At 40.1% G+C, this 20,843-nt stretch overlaps 1 protein-coding gene across 8 annotated transcripts; it reads right to left on the reverse strand.

The window, feature by feature from the left end:
* Positions 1 to 416: 416 nt before the first annotated feature.
* LOC146375116 (pleckstrin homology domain-containing family A member 1-like) lies at positions 417 to 20,624 on the reverse strand. 8 transcript variants are annotated; one of them, XM_084947817.1, is made up of 15 exons: positions 20,486 to 20,624; positions 17,722 to 17,800; positions 14,119 to 14,352; positions 12,986 to 13,042; positions 12,833 to 12,878; positions 9,784 to 9,881; positions 9,206 to 9,337; positions 7,479 to 7,619; positions 7,087 to 7,155; positions 6,452 to 6,516; positions 6,255 to 6,318; positions 5,962 to 6,051; positions 4,783 to 4,856; positions 3,937 to 4,011; positions 2,154 to 2,486 (listed from the first exon to the last, which is right to left on the reverse strand). In XM_084947817.1, exons 3-15 carry the CDS (start codon positions 14,257 to 14,259, stop codon positions 2,255 to 2,257), a joined length of 1,284 nt encoding a protein of 427 aa, XP_084803943.1. In that variant the 5' UTR covers positions 14,260 to 14,352; positions 17,722 to 17,800; positions 20,486 to 20,624; the 3' UTR covers positions 2,154 to 2,254. The 8 variants fall into 8 exon arrangements, 6 of the variants coding, with proteins under 6 accessions (XP_084803945.1, XP_084803943.1, XP_084803944.1 ...); XM_084947818.1 differs by having other exon boundaries at positions 17,718 to 17,800; XR_014801909.1 differs by lacking the exon at positions 17,722 to 17,800 and adding an exon at positions 2,615 to 2,857 and having other exon boundaries at positions 2,374 to 2,486.
* Positions 20,625 to 20,843: the final 219 nt, after the last annotated feature.

The raw sequence follows: 20,843 nt of genomic DNA on the forward strand, positions 1-20,843 counted from the left end.
TGTAAACATGGAATCAGGGGAAGCTCACAGACACACCCTCTTTTGTTAATGTGGCTTTTTGCATGCTTCTTACATGATTCTTGTTATGATTCTTGGCTGGGTCTGTGCTGAAACATCTGTTTCATGCTTCTCGTGTGTGGTGCTTTGCACTCCATCAACTGAAACCTTTGCAGTCATCCGTGATGAAAACATAACTGGTGGTTTATAGAGCACAGGAATGTTTTCAATGACAAAGTGAAGATTTTTCTCTCGCCACAAGAGGGCAGAGGAAACTCTCTGCAATCACATCAAAGACTCAAATCAAACTGCGGATGCTGCCAAAAGTTTCTCTCTTTGCAGACTTTGTAAACCTCTTATATTCCACCAGACTCATCGTGCTCTCCTGGATAAAGATAAGCACAATACTGAAACATGAGCACATTTTCAGTGTTTATTTCTTTCAAGTCATCCACATAATAAATAGAGACAATTCAAACCAATTACACTAGACTGAAAAGAGGGTGAAATAGCTTGGCTTTGCTAGGCTCTAATGCGGCAGGCACTTAAAAAAGATTAGTGTGTATTATTTAGAAGGATTACAGTGGGACTTTTTTTTTTTTTTTTTTTTTTTTTTTAAAATAACACCATGAGGCAGCTTCCTGCTACTAGGCTGTCAACACAAAAGTGAACAGGAACAGGACATGCCTAAAAGCATATAAAAAATAAATCTGTTTCTAGTCTGCAAACACGCAACAACCAAAACATCTGTAGATTAAAAAATAATAATACAATTTTAGGTATTATTAAAACCTTAGCATGCAACATAAGTGGCTGAGCTTGAATACTTTTTCTGTTAAACTATGAATTAAAACGTATGCACTTGATCAATTCAGTATTATCTTCAAACTAGTAAACACAGGTTTAAGCAAATAATGTCTTTCAGGACCGAGCTAAAGCTCACTCTGCCATATTGTTGTTGCTTTTCTTTTTAAATCAATATTAATTACAAAATGCATAGAAGCATAGTCCTCATCGTCTTCTTGTTCACTTGCTACTTTAAGCCGTCATCAAGACTCCAATAATACAGAGAAATATGATTCACCAGAAAGAGTGACTTGGGTTGTGACATGGTGCACACGCTGTGAAAGCTTTCAGTTTTTCTTTTTTCATCTGCACGGCACTTTGACTTTACTACCACAAGTGGATTATTGGTTAAAACTATTTACTGTCGTAGTAGTAGTAGTACACAGAAGACTACTTTATTTTGTCAGTAACATCAACTCAATCAACCAAAACGTTGTTGAGGAAACAGTTGCAAAAAGAACAGACCTTAACCCTCCCTGTATATTTAAAAACAGATTCAAGTCAGTGGCTTGGCCACTGTTAAAAAAAAAAAAAAAAAAAAAAAAAAAAGAAGACTAAATACATTTCACCTTGCATAATTACACACATCGGATTGTACATAACTATTTCCATTTTTTATATATATATATATTTTTTTAAGTCTAGCCCAGTCCAGAATTGTCGACTTTTAATTTGCATTAAAGTGAGGATTTGATCTCTGACTTGGCCTGCTCCAAAAAATAAACACTGGCGATAGTACACAAATCCAGTGTTACAATAATGAGTATGAATGGATCACACAGTTTAGTACAAGTAGATCTGAGAGGTGACAAAATGCCAGTCCTCACTTTGAACACTCTTTTCAGATGTGAGGAATTAGCTAGCACCCTTAAAAGCTCCCTTATTTTCTTGGCACAAAGTGGTTTGCAAAATTCCTCAACACGTAAATGCTTTTAACACCTCTTTATGCCTGTACAGATTAAAATAAAGCTGTTATTGAGTACTAATTGACACAAGTTAAGTAGAAGGTGTAAATTAACTCTTGGTAAATAATAACATCATTTGAACTATGACAGCAGGCGGGAAGGGGGGGGCAGGGGGCTGGGTTGACTTTGGCACAAGAGTGCAGTTCAGAGGTGAGCCAACTTGTTTCTCCTGTACACCGATGGAGTAGTTCCAAAGAGTTTGTGACAGAGCTTTGACTGGGAAAAAAAAAATTATTGTTGCTCACAGGATTTCTTCTTTATCTGAGGATCTCAGTCAACTTCTGGTTGACTTTTAATGTCCAGTTAAACGGGTTAGACCTCACTCACTGGCAGAACAGCATCCTCTAGGTTCAGGGGTGTTTCAGGCATGTGGGGCTCAAAGCTGCTCCGCCGGCGCCACGGTGACTCCTCAGAGCTGGCGACGTTGGTCACAGGAGCGTCGCAGGTCACTTTGCCAGGCGTGTTTCCTGCAGGGACAGGCGTGCTGGCGTGTGGCTGTGACTGGGGCGTGGCAGCAGGCTCATGAAGTGCTCGCTGTCCCATGCCAGACTGTGAGCGTGTGCCGCACGTGACAGCACTCCCCCACTCTGGGTAGCATGGTGGCACTGCAGATATGGGCGAGCGAGGGACGGGGGGACCCGTGGGGGTGCGGTAGAAAGTGGAACGGCTGCCGTGTTCCTGCAGCAGAAAAAGCACGAGGAAAGAAAGAGCAAGAATGAAGGAGACAAGAGGAGTTGTTGTTAGTGAGATGAGTCAAATCCTGACGTGTGTACTTCATGTGAGAAGAGCCAAAGTTAGTTACAGACTTGGAATTAGCGGCCGCATTTGAGGCCTGATGCAGCTTGAAGTTGTAGGTGCTCAAGAATGAAGCATTGCTAGAGTATGGAGATGACGGCAGTAGGAGTGGTAGCAGTAGAAGTAGAGGTAGCAGGAAAAGTAGTGTCAGGAGGTTTTAGTTTTGGTAGTCTCAATAGGTTGCAGTAGAAGTTCAAACAGAGTGCAGTGGTTGGTTGTTGCTCATTATTTCACAGCTTTTCAGATTTCAATCTCTGAGAAAAAAAAAGATGTATCAGAAGAAAGAAAAAAACTCAGTACAGGTAGGGAAAAAAAGGGTTAGGCAGCAGGAGGTGAAATGTAGGTTAGACAAACACTCTGCAATGCTCTGTAATGCACCAAAATGTGCACATGAAAGCGCCACCTTTATGGCTGTATATTTTTAAACATAGCCTCTTCACCAAGATGCTTATTCACGGTAACACCATATGACATTGCAGGCCTGTGCAACTTCCTAACTATCACTTACGCGTCACAAAATTTAAGAGTAAGATTGTAGCACAAACATGACAGAAAACCACAGTAAGCGTCACAAGTGTATTAAAAGTTATTTTTTGTTCTCGTCGTTGAATCCAAATGTCCAAAATCAAGCTCATGTGGAAATTTAGCGAACAGTGGGAGGGGAAAGATTAGACAATCTAACAGTATGAAGGGTTGGGAAAACCCAAACCTTTACTGCAGTGCCAGTTGCCAGTTGTTAAGAGTCGAGCCCAACCGAAACAGGATATTAAAGCCTGATGTTTTGTGATTTAAAAATTCAATATAGCCGCCGATATTTTCTTTTCATTCAGACACACAAAACAAACATTATTTATTCTTTTATGTGTCATTATTTATGATTACATACCAACATAATAAAACAAGATTATTTTTAAACGGCATCATTGCAACAAGTGTTGGTTGACCTGTGTTTGTGTAAATCTGCTTTGCCTACTGGGAAGTTGCAGAGTGCCTTCTGGTGGACAAACTATGTAACAACACGCCACAGTTGAAGGGTGTTTCCTTCTGTCCCTTCATTACTTCCCTTGTTTTCATCAACAGTCACAAATGCCAATACTGATATATCAACAAATAGCTAATATAGGCCAATATATCAGCCCAACCGATAGCTGTTTAAGAAAAAAGCCCCAACATGTCACTATGAAAACTGAGTTTGTGACTCTGGACCTGTGGATTCAGCTTTGGTGAGTTGTTGTTACACATTCACAACATTCAGAGATGTGCTTTCGGAAGTCAAGATGAAAACAAGGATTTTATTGTATGGGAACATATGAGAAAGATAAAATAAACATACAGGCAGCGAACAGGAGGGAGGAGAAGAGACAAGCAGGATGTCACACATCTAAGACAGGTACACAGCTGCAGCAGACTGCAGAGATAACAGAGCACGGAGGGAAGAGAAACAGAAGGTGTGAAAGATGCAGTAATAAAGACACAGATACAATCAGGCTTAAACTATTCATAGCTAAGCTGGTCAGACAGTTCATGCAGTCAGAGCATATTTGTGCATGAATACTTCCAACTTTGCACTGAAATGTCATCAGCAACAATGAAAACATGGGAAAGCTGTGGATGAAGATGAAGGCTGCAGGGCCTTGTGATGGTCAGTTTAGAGTCATTTTGTACTGTGGCAGAAAAAAACCCTTCATTTTTAGCATTTGAAAGACTTGAAGTATGCTTGATTTGCACTGCCATGCCTGTGACAACAGCCATCACATGCAAGAGAAGCAAGCACACCTCGACTCTTAAAACACCTGACGCACAAATTGCATCCCTTTAGCTGCAAATATTCTAAATGCAAAACCCCTAAACTTTATGCTAAGCTTGATATCAGAGAGCTGCAAAACAAAACAAACAATAAAAAAAAAGCAAAGGAGATTGAGGGGTGACGATAAGCAGCGAGAATGAGGATGTGAAGGGAGGAGGAGCAGTTGTTGGGTAATCACAGCCATACGTAGGGTGTGGTTGGTTCAAAGCAACAAAAAAGAAAAGCGCATCAGATGTGCAGTCGGATCTGATCTGTTCCCCTTCGTCCACAAACAAAAGGACCAGCCAATAAGTGAAAAAAAAAAAGTATTAAAAAGCTGAACCCAGAGCTTAAAAAAGGGGGAGGGAGTGGGATTTAGACGAGCTGACATACGTGCTGCTGCACTCCCCGATTCGGGACGTATACCTCTGTATACAAGGGTTCGACAGCCGTCTGGCCTGCCGCATCTGCAACAACACAGTGCAAAGCAGGATTAGAGCAGATGGGCCATCTGCCCACTGGGAAAGGAGAAGAAGAGGTGGAAAGAATGTGAAAGGAAGAAAGGGAGAAACGGATCGAGAAAAGAGGCACAGGGAAGGAAAGACAAGCTAGAGAGAAAGACACAGAAGGCAAGAAAGGAAACCACAGAGAAACAGACGCTTGCGGATAATGACTTCAGTCTAACCAAAAGGGCCCAAATGTGGCGGAGGCTGGTTTTCATCTGCAGTGAGGACAATGGAAGTGGTTTATTTTACTGCTCACCTACCGGGTCAAGCTGCCCGACTCCCTGCACGTAGACTTCTGAAAAGTAACTAATGCTCAACAAGTGGTGACAGCTGGTTATCCATTACCCACTTTAGCTAAATCAGTTCAGGGGCAACCCAATGGGACTGGAGCCATGAACTTCAGTGTCCACAGTTTGTTTCCAACTGAAGACTTTTTGCATGCCATCAGTCTCTCTATCGCTCTCACTTTGATGCAAATACATTTAAAGAAAATAATTTCAAAAAAGTAGTATTAAAAATAAAAATCAATCCCGTTTGTAGGTGGTAATGAAGAGGCTTGAGGAACATTCAGAACCGTTTTGAGCAAAGTTCAAGCTATAATTTGCCCCCCTGATTATAAACATCACAATCCCCTTTACAGGTCCATAGCTCAGGAGTTAGAAATTACAAGTCTATGTCATTCTGTACTATGCAACTACAACACAATATTGTTAAAATACTATTATAGGATGAACCAAATTCATGCGGAAAAAACGGCACAGCCAATTCTCCTATTATGCATTTGTTTACAAAGAAGTAAAAGAAAAAAAAGAAAAAGATTGCCACTGAAATTGCATGAGGACGTGTAAGAATAAGAAAAAACAAGCGGCACAAGTGAAACAACACACAAATCAACCATATCATCTTGACTACTACAAACCACGTCACTCAGTAAGTCTCCCACTCTACTCATGCAAGTAAAATTCAGGGCTGACGTTACTTTCGATGTTAAACTTTAATCTAATTGCAGTGACTTATGTTCCCTCCCATGGTGGATTTGCGTTGTACCGCAGTAGAAGATACTTACCGTGGCAGCTGACCTCCCAGGGCCCCGCTGGGCCACAATGGCCCCCGACACAGCCTTGATCCAGCTGTGCATCTCCTCTGGACTGTCCGCCTAGTGGAGACAGACATGAAAAGAGGCAGAACGGAATGAAGGAAAGAATGAGAACATAAGGAGTGGAAATCAGGATCAGAAGTGGCGGGAAGGGTAACATGTAGTTGGTAAAGATGCAGACAGACAAGACTGAATACCAGATTCATCAACATTAGTAAGCACTCACGTCTGAGCCATTCTTTTCATCACAGAGAGTCGCATACCTGTATGTAAAACGTCCTTGATGTGGTGACAACTTCAAATAGATTATCTCTCATCATAATGTCACTACAATGAAGCAGAAAAAAAAAACAGGATCAAATTTATCTCATCTCTATCTTTATCAGAAAAGGTAAGCACAAACCACCGAGACAAAGACATTTTTCTGTACAATGGAAAAATGTTGGGACTTGTTAGATACCTCTGCTTGCACTCCTGGACTTTGTGAACTTCTTTTAGTGGGATCATTCTGAGAGGCTCTTTCTCCTAAAAACAAAGAATTAACTTTTCATAACACAGGACAAATATTATTTATAATGCATTCACATTTAAAATGCTGTATCTAATGGGATGGCTAAAAAAGGTGCAGAGTTTCTGGTTCACAGGGGAAGAAGGAGGTTAACTTTCCAAGAAGTAGCAAACTGCAAACACTAATGATTGCAACTTTCTTGACACAGCACTTTGATACAGCAGACAGAGAGTCTGTGTCCTTGAGGCCTGTTGATAGCCAAATAGACAGATAAAGTTGTCAAATAAGGGCAGACCTAGACAAGGACAGGGTAAGGGACGTACAGTATTATCCAGAGGACAGTCTGTGTGTGTGTGTGTGTGCGCGCGCGAGTGTGTGCAAGTAAGAAAACCCGGAGGGAAGAAGGCATGATCGGACATGTACAGTGAAGGCATTGAATTCCACAGGCTATGAATAAAGCATGTTGGAACTCGGGGTTGTGTTTGCAGATACTTCCCCCTCGGATTCTGGAGGAGAATCAAATGTGTGTGTACTACAAATCTAAACATTCCATAAAAGCTTCATGTAACTTAATCACAGTTAATTACCAAATCTGACTTAAAGTAACTCATTGAATTCTCTTCGAGAAGAAAATATCGCCGTTTCCAGTTCCTCATCTGGGGAGAAAAAAAAAGATTAAAAAAACAAGATTCAGATTACAGAAGCACAGCTTTTTATACTTCTTACACATTTTACTTTACTGTTGGGTCTTTCTAAAAGTATAGAATTGTACACATAGGAGGAGCTGAATTTTCTTAGATTATCATTATATTAATTGTAATGGAGCTTACCTACTTTATTTTTTAATTGGGTCCCTGAGCAGAACTACTGCACAGGGGAACCCATCTGAACACCAACACAAGGACAAATGAAATTAACTGATTTTAAGCAAAAAAAATAAATAACCAAAAACAGTGTCAGTGGTTGTGTCAGTGCTCACCACAGCTCCTTGCTTGACGCAGTAGCCTGACTTGATGACATTGTGGTCCTGAGCTGGCCTCCCCAGGAAGTAAGGCAGCTGGCTGTGGGAACGCTGCATGGCCTCACGCTCAGCTCTATCTGCGCCATCACCTCCTTCGTGCTGGAGGGCGAAGGACATAAAATAATGTCAATTTGAAGTTCATTGTGAAAAGCAAACACCACAAATTGCCACTTTGGATTCTGTGATGACAAACGATCAGACAATGATCCTAGTTAACTGAATTTTGAGAAAAAGACATTGGTCAAGAAATAAAAATATTCACCAGTCACTTTGTTAGGTACACCTGTTCAACTGTTAACACTCATATCTAATCAGCCAGTTACATGGCAGCATGCATTTAGTCCTGAAGACACGGTCAAATCGAGCATCAGATTTAAGTAACTTTGAATGTGGCTTTGACAGGCTGGTCTGAGTGTTTTAGAAAGTGCTTATCTACTGAGATTTTCCCACACAACCACCTCTATAGGGTTTACATAGAATGATCAGAAAAGAGAAAATATCCAGTGAGTGACATTTCTCAGAGGACAATGGCCAGAGTGCCTGGAGCTGATAGGAAGGCAACAGTAAATTAAATAACCACTTGTTACAACCAAGGCCTGCTGTGAATACTTAGCTCATCTAACCATAAAGCAGGTGTGCTAAAGCAGCAGAAGTAGTCATGGATTCATCCCATTTTACATCAATGATCCAGGATGCTTCTGGCGGTGTAATGGTGTGGGTGATATTTTATTGCCCTATTTTGGGTTCCAGCATTTTCATATCACAGCCTACCTGAGTATTTTGGCTGACCATGTGCATCCCTTTATCTTTTAATGGTTACTTCTAAGATAACATTTTTTGAATATGCCAACGAGTTCACTGTACTCAAATCAACTCCAAAGTCCCCAAATCACAATCCAACAGAGCACCCTTGGGATGTGGTGCAATGGGAGATTCGTATCACGGATGTGTAGCAGACAAATCTGCATCTTTGATCCTATCACGTCAATGAAAACCTCTGAGGAATGTTTCCAGCACCATGTTAAATCTCTAACACAAAGAATTAAAGCAGTTTTGAAGGTAAAAGGGCATCTAAAGTTGTACTAGCATGGTGTATTTGGTGACCTGACTGGTGAGTGCATAATCACTGTTAATAAAACAACAACCTGTGATTAACATTACGACGACTGTTGCACAGATATTAAGATACAGCAGTAGTTTCAACATCAGAAATTAAGGATCCTTTCCTTTATCAATAAATTATGGATTAAAGTAGTTATCAAATGTTATTAATCATTTATTGGTTCAACAATAGTTTTGCACTTTAGAACATAGAGATATCAGTTTCTCCAAGATCAAAGTGAGGTCTTTAAATTGGTCGATTTATCTGACAGGTTAAAACTGTAGAAAAACTGTTCTGTGTTTGAAGCAGAAAATTTCACACGTTTGAGAGCCTGAACGCAGCTCTCTTTGGGCACTTTTGCTAGGTGAAAACTAATGATCTAAAAGTTGGAAATAGCTTGACTAAATCAGATACAATATAAAAGCAGCATTTTGGGAATAGTCTAGTTTAAAAACAAATTTACACATTTTCTTTTGAAGGATTTCCCAAAGGTGGGATAAATAAAGTACATGTTATCATATGTATACATGCAAATGTAATCAAATACAATATGTGGTTCACTGCATTCACGGGTAAAGTTTACCTGTGTTTGGGTGACTATGGGCACTCCTCCAATTATCTCAGTCTTATAGGAGACTTGTTTTTTGGGCCCTGCAACATCTGGCAAAGCCTTTTGGTTCTCCGAGTTCTGCTGGCCATCAGACAACTTTGGAACCTTAAAAACACACACACACACACACACACACACACACACACACACACACACACACACACACACACACACACACACACACACACACACACACACACACACACACACACACACACACACAAAAGCTTTAGGTATAAATAGCCTCTTTTTTTTTTTTTTTTTTTTTTTACAAACTTCAAGCCAAGCTTCATGAAACTTTATGCATGCAAACTCTGACAAGCCTTTTATCCCCATTTCCCCTCCACATGCCTAAAACTTCATTGTCCTTTATCCCAGAACTCTGTACAAAGCAGCATCCTGTTAGTCATGCTCTGACTAACTTGCATCTAGTTCCTTGAAAGAGGAAGAAATAAAAGTTTTTCCAAGTGATAAAACATAAACCAGAAAGAGCAGATTAGAAAAGCTGAATCTGAGATGGGTGTGTGTGTGTCTTTTGTTTATCATCTCACAGTGATCTTGGTGGCTTTATTGAGAGCGTTGACCCAGTCGACAAGGTCCTGCTGATCATTGGCCTGCAGGAAGAACTTCCTCATCCCAGCATTGATGACTTACAGGTGACAAAAAAAAAAAAAAAAGAGCATTGGGAACAAAAGAAAAAGTGAAAGTACATTCTTCTGTCACAATCAGGCTACAATACACCCTCTGAATTACAAACAAATACACATACAAAGACATATTACACAGGACTGAAGTGTGTTTTCAGCCCTGTCTTGTATCAGTGTCAGAACACATCCACCGCCACAGATTTCTCTGGAAGTGAAAAACAACTGAGCCAAGGGACTCTCCCACACACACCCAGCAGCATTTTCTCTGCATGGCGATGATGACCCAGCTAGACTCAGCTGTCTCCGTCTGCCACCACCTACCCACGTCTAACCATGACGTGGGGGGGGGGCTCACAGCCACCAACAACCAAATATTCTCACACGGTTTTACAGCCATATGAACATGAGAAAACTGCATTTCAATCATGAAGAAATTTTTGGGTCAAATGCTGATTAGCTATGGATCAGGATTTAGATGCTGAAAGAACTAAAGTCTCTTTTCTCTCTGGCTTTGCCATAAATCCTTCAGTTCTGCAGCTCAAACCGTCCCTGTGTCTCCTCTATTTCCTTCTGACACCATCGCAATAAATTACATTAAAGCTGGCTTGGTAAATCAGGCGGGGGAGAGCTGTGAAAAGGCAAACTCTGTGGCACAATGAAGATCATTCTTCCCCGTTCTGTGTATTTAGTCCAGATCTTGGACACCTCAATACATTATTCCACTACTTTCCTGCAAAATAATTCTGTCTATCTGGCCTCAAGCAGATGACCAGGAGGAAATTGTCCAACAGTCTTGAGCTAAAATCTGTCCACTGTTTGTGGGAGAGGTAAACTACTTGGCAGTATTGGAATTGCAGTGGTATCTTTGGCGCTGGAATGAAATCTGGGAGAAGGGGTATCAGATCTGACTCATAGTTACACATAACAAAACAATGCATGCTGCTGGAAAATGCAGACAAAAGCCAAAGTTCACACAGTTGCTCTTAATCTTTCTCCATCGCATATGAGCTGCAAACAAAAGTCTGTTTGAGTTTTTTTAAACTATAAATTAAATGTCAACATTGCTTCACCCTATATCATGCCTTGGCTTGCTGGACACAGGAAAAGGGGAGGAGCACGATTCATGGATATCAGACAAAATTTTAAAAATAGCTTCTCACGTCTGCGAATCAGGTTCTGATTAGGATGTCGGCATCCTGTCATAACTTCAACAAGGCAACTGCTGTGTACACAGCCAGATATACACATGCAGTGTGAACATATTGTCACACACTAGTATTTCCTGCTATTGAACTGGACAGATGAAGAGTTAGGCTAGTAAACAAACACTGCGATGAAGGTTTACTCTTAAAAAATAAATACATCTGACAGTAGTTAATAGTTTTTATTAAATATTTTTTTCCATCTTGGCCACATGAGGTAAGAAGACAAGTACAAATAGGGCTCTACGCATTTCTTTGTTGAAAGACATTGCAAAGAGGACATCAAACAATATTAAAAAGCTATCAACATTATATAATTATATAATTCACTCATACAAAATGAGTGTCCTTATTATCCTTTTATTTTAACATATAAAATTAATTACTGTATAGCATTACCAGAAGTGTTCATATTACACAAAGTTTCAATTAATGAGGTCAACGTATGGAGAAGTAAAAGCTCAGGCTACAGACTGCTCTATACGCTCATTTTCAGTTTTTTTTTGTGAAGTTATTCCAAACAGGGTCATCTCAATCACTAAACTGAGCACTGAAGCCCCACACATTCACTGTTAAAACCTTCTGCCTGCAAGAAGCAGCCAATCAGCTTGCTTAAAGGAAGGATGGCTTTAAAGCAAAAGGATAGAAATGGAATAACTCTGGAGTTGTACGGAAGCCCAGAATTAGACAAATAAAGAATATTTTGTACTATAAATCATGCAAAACAACTCTGCTGCTGCATATTCACAAGGGGTCGCCACAGCGGATGGATCCACATTTTTGATTTGGCACAGATGTTTACGCTGGATGCCCTTCCTAACACAACCCTCCCAGGGATTTCTAGACAAACGTGTTACCCACTACACTATGGAGCTGCTAAAGCTACTCTTGTGAAGTCAAAAAATAAAACTATGGAGTTGGAAAAGAGCACAGTAGGTCCATTTTAAAGATAATAAGTAAGAAAGTTCTTGTATCAGAGTCAGTTTTCTAATCACAGGGACCCACAAGTACAGAGTAATGCAACTCATTTCTAAAGACTGCAGAATCAATGTGCATCAAGATTAGCTAACAACGCACCAGAAGAAGACACCAGCAAATTATGCCTTTATAAAATGTTTTACTTATTGTAGTCAGCAATAGGTAATGCCCCAGGATATCCTTATTAACTAGTAGGTGAGAAGAATGAGATTAAAACCTTAGCAATACACGAAAGACTGTTTTAAAATTGGACAGATAATAAATTCTACTTATAGAATAGTTAAACGTGGTCAACAAAAACCCAGGCCATTAACTGCTGGAGCATCGTGCATTTTTCTACGTTAACAAACCACGCAACGCTGAAGAATGCTGCTTGATCAGTGGTGGAAAAAACCTGAGAAAAGCTGCGCTTGACCATGTTGAGAGAGCAGACAAGGACAAAAAATAGTCCTCCCTTAGGTTATATTAAGGGTATCCAGCTTAGTCAACATGTGGTTAAACTCACCATCATTGCTCATGTTTTCAAAGCAGTTCAGACATTTGTCAAGTTGTATTTTTATAAAGACGCAAGATGTTTTCCTGTTTAGTATGAATAATACTATGAATCATATTATCCAAGGCTCATTAGTGACATCATTGGAAAATGTGTTCAAAATAATATTTGAAATGCAAGATGTTAAAAACAAGAGTGAAGTCTTCTGTCAAAAACGTATGCTTTTATTATGCTAATATCCTGACTGGAAGAACAGATTTGATGACGTGCATTTTCTTACCGAAGCAGAATTCTGCTTTAGGCCTCAGCTTGGTGGCATCGCTGACCTAAATAAGAACAAATCCCACAGACGTTAGTGTTCAAGCTCAACTAAAAAAATGTGAAGTCTTCCAGTTGTATATAATCTTGTAGCTCCAGTGATGATCTAGCTTACCTTAGAGATGTATGTGAGCTTGAGGGAACCAACACAGACCGTACCAACAGGCAAGTTCTGTGGGAGAAGGTGGAGAAGAAAAATACTTGCAATAAAAAGGAAGCTCAAGCTAATGATGCAATTACGCAATACAATACACAATACAAGTGCCAGTAAGGCGGGCCTTTAGCCGTAGAAGATCAAATGTGATCTGGTCTGGGGGTGAAGTTCTGCAAAGCCAGTCGATATTATAGAGTAAGTACAGTATGTGTTGGCTGCACTCCATCCAGTTAATGTCAGTGCCTTCCTGTGTCTCTGAAACTGGGAGATCCAGATTTAACGTCATTAAAATTTAACTTTTTTCAATCTATAAAAAGAAAGAGACTTATTCAATTATTTACAATTTTTTTCCTGCTCTACATCATTTATGAATACTTGATGTAACAGGGCACTTAACAAATACTGCAAATCTAAATCAGATTATGTGCCAACAGAGGACATATTACACTATATAAAAAGTGACACTATGGGGCACAGAGTAGACACTGATGGCCAACCACTACGGTCAGTGCAAATATTACTGTAGTCTCTTTGGGCCCCTCTCAACAACATGAGTACATTCTATTCCCTATTTAAATGGATGAATACCTGCAGCCTGCACGACTGCTGAAAAACACACCAACCTCAAAACATGCTGATACTGATGCTGCACATGCGTGCTGGTTAACATCAGTTAGGCTTGAGCTGGGCATGTGTGAGCCACACAGCTTCTGCTGCAGGTAAGAAAAGCACCAAACACACCTCCAGCTACAAGTTACTCCCCTGTGTTGCAGTCCACAGACAGCCCTTTCTGACATGATTTACAGGAGTGTCTGCCAATAGTTACAACACAGACACCGCATTTAGATCTGAGATCCTCCTTTGTCTGTAAAATGTGCTTTCCAAGCATGTTAGAATGTAATTTTTAAAAAACATAATTTATAGAGGCGGCTCTGCTATCAGTGGCTCACAGTCAAGATACACCTGCATGAAAGCTAATCATCTATATGATAACTAAAATTTGCAGCATGTAGTTTCCCAGTTTGCCTGTACGGTTGCCCTGAGGACACCCTCCAGTAAAGCTAAGAGCTAAGCTAACGCATCTCTGTATTTACCTGTGGGTTGTCCATGTACCACACCAAGCTTCCCTGTTGTGTGTCCAGTATGAAGTAACGGCGCAGGAATTTGCCGCTGTTCTCATTCTCTTCGATGTCCAGAAAGCCACAGATGCGGTTCTGTCGGTCCACGTAAGGCATCGCGCCACCGGGACATTCCCTGGCCCGCTTAGGCCGGGAAGGGAGAGAGAGGAGCGGGAGAAGAGAAGGGAAAAGCGGGACTGGGAGGAATTCCTTAAGGACACATTGAAAAGAGAGGAAAGAAAAATGAGTGAAGAGGGTGCGTGGTGAATGGGGAATTTTAAGTTTTCTTTGTGCAGAGTCTTGCTCTCTCTTTCTTTTGCTGTCTTCATCTACTGCATCTATGGTGTCTCTGCCACCTGGATCTCACTAGGCTACAACCAGTGAGGGGATCATGTGACACAAACCACAACCCCGCCTTTATCCTTTTATATCAGCCTCACCCGCTCTCTCTTCCTCTTTTTTCCCCTGTAAAACATACTCGACACTGTCACTCTCTCTTCCACCCAGCCTAGCTCCCCCCCCCACCCCACCCCACCCCTTATCCCTCTTCCCTTGGAGTCTCTCTTTTCTCACTTTCTCAGTCATCTCCTCCCAAATTCTCTCTCATCCGATTTGGCAAGCCTCTGGCCAGCCCCTTCTATCCCCTCCCTTCAACCCGCCTCCCTGCCTCTGCAGCTAAGCACCCCTTGAGTATTGCCAAAAAAATACCAGTGAGCTCAGTCATGTTCGACACAAAGGAGAGACGAGAGGAAAAAAAAAAAAAAACAAAAACACCCAAAGGACCCACGCAGGAGAGAGTGTGCAATATTTAACCTGCTGAGTGCTGCCACATCCCTGCTGCTCTCCTTTAATGAACTGAAAAGTAAATGTTTAGACCAACACGTCTGAATGTGCGCATCTCAATGTCAGCACTCGCGTGGGTGGGAGCAGTGTTACTGTGGGGATATTGTCACATTAGCCTGTTTAAGCTGCTGTCTTTCTGAACCAATCCTACAATATGTAAGATGAGTCTGTGGAAGGCCGAGATAAAGGCGCTCTTTTTCCAGAACATTATGAGCACTGTGTGGGTGGATGAGGGCAAGGAGGGGACAAAAGGCCCGCTTGTTGTGCATGGAGTCTAGGCTGTTAGCATCTCAGTTAGTTTCTGGATCTACCCGTAAAATATGCATCTACCCATAAAAGTCAGCTTCTGAGTCATCCTATTTCACACACAGGCTACAGAAAGGAGCAGCAGTGTCAGAGACGACCATCTTAACGCTACGTACACACCGAACGTCAAGTGAGAGACGTTTCTGTGGAGACTGGCGACACTGTAAATAAAGTACTTTGCAAAAGTTCAGCTGAAAGCATGCTCATCCATTTTCGTGATCCAGAAAAGAATTTGACAAAAGATGAAATTAAATACACTTAAAGATAGGGAAGAGAAAAGGAGGATTATATCAAAAGTCTTAATGCAAACTAGATCAACACTGTACCAGAATTCAATTTTTAACAAAAACACATGAAATATAGAATAATAATAAAATTAAATATGGATAACAGCTTTGTTAGCCAAGATATGTACTAAGTAGGGAATAAGGGAAAATTTTAAAAATGTATGTTTTTTTTCCTCCATACTATAACAATATAATATTAAAAAAAAGATCACTCCCCTAGACTTTGTTTGACCCAAAGTGCCTTTCAATGGGGGTTTTAACATATTTAAATACATCATGTGGATTTATTTTGTCATCACAGCATCAGGTAGAAAAATGCTTTTCATTATTCTTAGTTCCTAGCTTCTGCTGAACAGGGTTGTTTTTTTGTTTTTATTTTACACTAGTAATACTTTTTTTAAAAACCCATTTTTGGCATCCTCCTTTAGCTCCTACTTGAACATAGATATCCTCTGCAAAAAGATGTAAGAAAACACTGACTGATGAACCCATGACAAGTACCATTAAAAACATGTAATCAGCAGCCGAAAGATTACAGATATAAAAACAAAAAAAGTGCAGTAAAGTCCAAAATAATTTATCAGCCACATATGACCAACAAAAAGCAAACCAATTTTGACTCGTCAAACAAAAGCTTTGCTAGCATTTCATTTCCTCACAATTACTTGGGGAATCCAAACAGCCGAAGTGGATCTGCATCAGTATGGCTGATGCTGGTATAGATGTGGGAACATGAAACATACAAAGAAAATATAGACTGTGTATGCAGCTTAAGTTCGCAGCATTGTTTTGTTTAGTTTTTGGAAGAATCAGGTAGATATTTGAGAGAATCTAATTTCCATGCTTTCTCAAATATCATCACAGGATTAACTTTCAATCAATCAGGTGAGTCCAAGGTTAATACATTTATTTAACCCCTAATGAAATGTAAAAGCTCATAAGGGACTAGATAAATAATTGTATATGTTTTATATTATAAATAACTCTGTGAAATACAGCATTTCCTTCCATTCTAAAAATTGCTGTGGGAACTCCTATATACAAGGCAGGTGACAGACAGGAAGTAAACAATTAGACCTGTGCACTTGCTTCTGTTTGCAAAGTTGCTGAAAAGTTTGCAAATGACCAGTTGGTAGAACACCTGAAAAGCACAGCCTACTCTACCCTATTTGAATTCTAACAACCATAGTTGTTAGGGCAAATTTAGAAAAAGGTGGGGTAGTGAGATGATTGCTTCTGGATCTACATAAAGTCTATGACACAGATAATATTATTTTAATTCCAACACACACAAGAACTTGTAACACGGGGGTCGTGCAAGGATCAATATTAGGGCACTGTTATTCAGCTTGGGCATCAATGATGTTCCATCTGTGTGCGATGATGTAAATGGTAAATGGACTGGTTCTTCTATGGTGCTCATTTACTCTACTTGAGCCCTCGAAGTGCTTTATACAACATGTCTCATTCACACACATTTATAACAGTACTTTTTTTTCGACAGTGGACGTGTATTCACAGCACAGGTTTTTTTTTATTTTTTAATACATCTGCAAGAATCTCAAGCAAACCCTTTTCACTTTGCCATTATGGGTAATGTGTGCAGAATTTTAAAGTGAAAAATGAATTTAGTCCATTTTGCAATAACATTGCAACATGACAAAATGTGGAACAAGTGAAGCGCAGAGAATACTTTCCAGACACACATGTCCAAGTGCTTTCTGACATTCACACTCCGGTGAACACATGAGGAGGAACTTAGGGTTCTATATCTTGCCCAAGGATACGTTGGCCAACCACCATCTTCCAATTAGCAGGTGACCTGATCTATGTCCTGAGCCATTGCCATCCCATAAAAAAGGCCTGAGAAATATATGTCATTTTAAGACATGAGAAAGACTGCAGAGCTTGTAGTCAAGCCTTTAAATATACTGCAAAAACATTTCATATTGGTTTAAATCATGCCTTACACTCAGTATTGAGAAATCTACATTTCATTTACAGTTCGCATTTCACTAAGAAGTGTAAATAAACAGCAATATTGTTGATTAAATAAACAGTGTAGAGGAAGCATATATCTAGGTGTCACTTCAGTTCACATCAAGAAGGTGAGTAATACCAAGGCATATTAAAACTTACTCACTGAAAGCAGGAGGGACCTGAATGCACCCACTCTTCCTGTTATCTATTGGTTTATCTCTTGTTGGATCAGGTGAGACAACCTTGAAACCAATGAGATCATATCCTCAGTAAACACAGCAAATATCCAGTTCTCATGATCAATTAACAACTTTGAACTTTATGGTAGTTTACAAAATTGCACTTCCATCGATAAAAAGATTTTGCTCAGGACAGAGAAGCTGTGCCTCAAGGTCAACTGTTTAAGTGTTTATAGTTCTTTTTTTTAAAAAGTTTTTCACTACCACGGTTTTTAAAGTCAACATACATGCCCATCTCTATACTCTTAACATCAAACATTGAAGCAACAGTGGACATTTTATCAGTTCAACTAATCACATCGTATATGAAATAAAAACTGTATTTTGGTGCATAGCAGTAAGCATGACCCCCCAAAAAAGACTGTTTTGTAAAATGGCTGATTAAAAACATGTATATGTCACAGGTCACCTGTCAATCTAGTGGGTCAACATTTAAAAACAAAACAAAAAAAACCACAAAAACGCACACACAATGACAACACAGACTAAATTCCAATGCTGTTAACCCAAGTTCACATGAGGTCTGTAGACAAGTAATAGAGGTGGTGTAGCAAAGGTAGCACTATCAGACAGGGCTCGGACTGAAGATAGCTACATCCCTAACATCTCCTGCAGAGGAAAATTATTTACACCAACACTTGCTTTGAGCACATGACAACGAAGACACATTTATGGGACTGAATCTGAACTATCTGGGCCCCCAGAAGAAATTTGTTAATGTAGACAATATACTTTTTTTTTTTTTACTTCAGTTTCATTTAAAGTTTGTGTTTGACTTCTTTTCATTAATAGTTATCACATCTTGAATTCGATTGACAATGTTTCTTAAAAGAGAATGCAGAGAGCTAGATCTAGGTCCGAGACTGCGGTTTGGGGAAGGCCTCGGTGAGGACTGGTGGCAGCTCCCGAGCCAAGTGTTTCCCAAAGAAGGCATTCCCCAGAAGCAGTGATGACTGACCGTTACAAAGATCTTGATGAATCTGTGATGAAGAGCTGGATTTAATATGGTCAAATATATTGTACCCCTTTCTACTTTCAGCTGCTCCCTTGTCAAAGGGGCTCATCACAGTGAGTAGGTCTGCATGTGGGGCTATATAATCCCCCGCTGGGGGATTACCGGTATACAGGACATATATAGAACATAACAGCACATCAGTAATTCAACTGTCAAAATAACAAATATGAGTTCATATTAACTCACCCGAGGTGGCTGTAAGCTACTATGTGTGCAAGCTACCTCTTGTGCTTAGGGAAGAGCAAATACAGAATGGACAGAGTGCAGTTTTTGCACAAGTAGGTATTTTTGTGTCCAGGATCAATGGTCATAATATCCTTACGATAATTCAGCTCCCTCGCAAGTAAATCTTTGAAAATTTTCCTTACAGGACACGCATAATTGTGCCAAGGAAAGCAATCCACACATGGCAAGCAGTGATCAGTAACCCAGCCTCTATTTGAGTAGCATATCTGGGTTTCTCTAGTAAGGATTCAAAACAGATCACTACCAGGATACTTAGAAACGCAAAAATTCTGTCTGGGATCACACAGCACGGTTTTCACTGTAAATTGAACGAAGGAAAGATACAAGGAAACATTACAATAAATTGTCGAAAGTGCTAACCAGACTACAGTGAAGATTTACAAGTTTAAAGGTCAACCTCTTAAGATAAGATGGTGATAACAGCCCACTTCTTTCTAGGTCAAACATTTCCCAGGTAGACTGACTCTTTACATTTGCTGGAAGGCCTCACTAGCACAAACACTGTCACAAGATACCCAAGTCATAAGTCAACATTTAGGACTGGACAGTCAGTATTTTGTTTTCATGGTCCTAAACTGCTGCTGTAACATCTAAAGTACCACAGCAGCTGGAAATAGTAACTGCAGAGTAAAAGTTTATGCTGCTTGTGTCAGCATGTGGATTGAAAAAACGCAACAAATGAAATAAATAAAAGGGAGAGAAAACAATGGTAAGGGATTAAAGGTAATTAACTAAAGGGGCAGGGGACTTCACTTGCTCTTTGTGGGTCAGGCCATTCTAGTTCAAATAAAGCAAATAATTTCTCACCAGAAACCTTTAAATAGAGCCCGCTTTCAGCCTTAACAGTTACTTGGTCACCCAGGTTTCTTGCACCGCAGCAATACCTAGTCTGGATTTTTCTATTTCCAAAGTAAGGCAAAACGAAGATGCTCAGTGGGTTTAGTCTACTAGCTGAGTCCTGCGCGTCTAAACCAAAGGATTCAGGAAACAAGAGTCCATAATCCCAGCGTAAATATAACATCACAACCACAAACTGTTAGCTAACGTTGGGTATTCCAGCTTACCACAACACGCTGAAAACGGCTGTGTTAGCAGCATCAGCAGCTGTGGCTCCCTGGCCTCAACTTAACTGAGAACGATATGGTTCATGTTAGCTTGTACTTAGCGTGCCGCAAACTTGTAAAACGATTCGCAAGACACGGAGAATTACAATATATTTCCCCTAATACTGCTTTTTCTTTACTGCTCGACCGTTTATAACTAGCTGGGAGAAAGAAGTTTTGTCACAAACGTTAACCTAACCCCGAGCTAACACTGGCGGCTCCTGCTAGCCCGCTTCGTTAAATATTAAACGGATAACTTCAAGTGTATGAAACAACAAAGTTAGTAGCTTCATTCATTTAGTTTAACGACCCATATCGGCTTACCCAAGTCGTCCCTCCTGTAAGTGGTGCGCTGAGCCGCCGTGGATCTCGGTTGCTGTTGGGTCTGTGCTCTATACCTCAGCCCATCTCCCCCGATCCAGGACAGGGATCCAACACTGCTACTGCTGAGCGACGACCGCAGATCGTCTATTATGAAGATGATCACTCTGACGCTTAACAAAAACATCGATAGAGCTATGTCGTTTAGATTTGTATTTGTGTTTTTTATAATATAATTTTAATATGAATCCATGTGTAATAGGAGTATAATACAGTACAATTCGTCATATATTATTATTTCGATTAAATAATAAATAAAAACTAACACTAAATACTTAGTTTGCATCAGACGTTTGAGCAA

Source organism: Perissodus microlepis, chromosome 13, assembly GCF_051167445.1.
Source record: "Perissodus microlepis isolate ML-2025 ecotype Zambia chromosome 13, ASM5116744v1, whole genome shotgun sequence".
NCBI classification, from domain to species: Eukaryota; Metazoa; Chordata; class Actinopteri; order Cichliformes; family Cichlidae; genus Perissodus; species Perissodus microlepis.

Excerpts from the sequence above, each read along its gene's own strand:
- LOC146375116 (XM_084947815.1), bottom strand. The coding sequence starts at position 14,259 with ATGCCTTACGTGGACCGACAGAACCGCATCTGTGGCTTTCTGGACATC. Across the intron at positions 12,879-12,985 it reads AGCTCACATACATCTCTAAG|GTCAGCGATGCCACCAAGCT; the intron begins GTAAGCTAGATC and ends GTTCTTATTTAG. Across the intron at positions 9,338-9,783 it reads ATAAAGCCACCAAGATCACT|GTTCCAAAGTTGTCTGATGG; the intron begins GTGAGATGATAA and ends TGTGTTTTTAAG.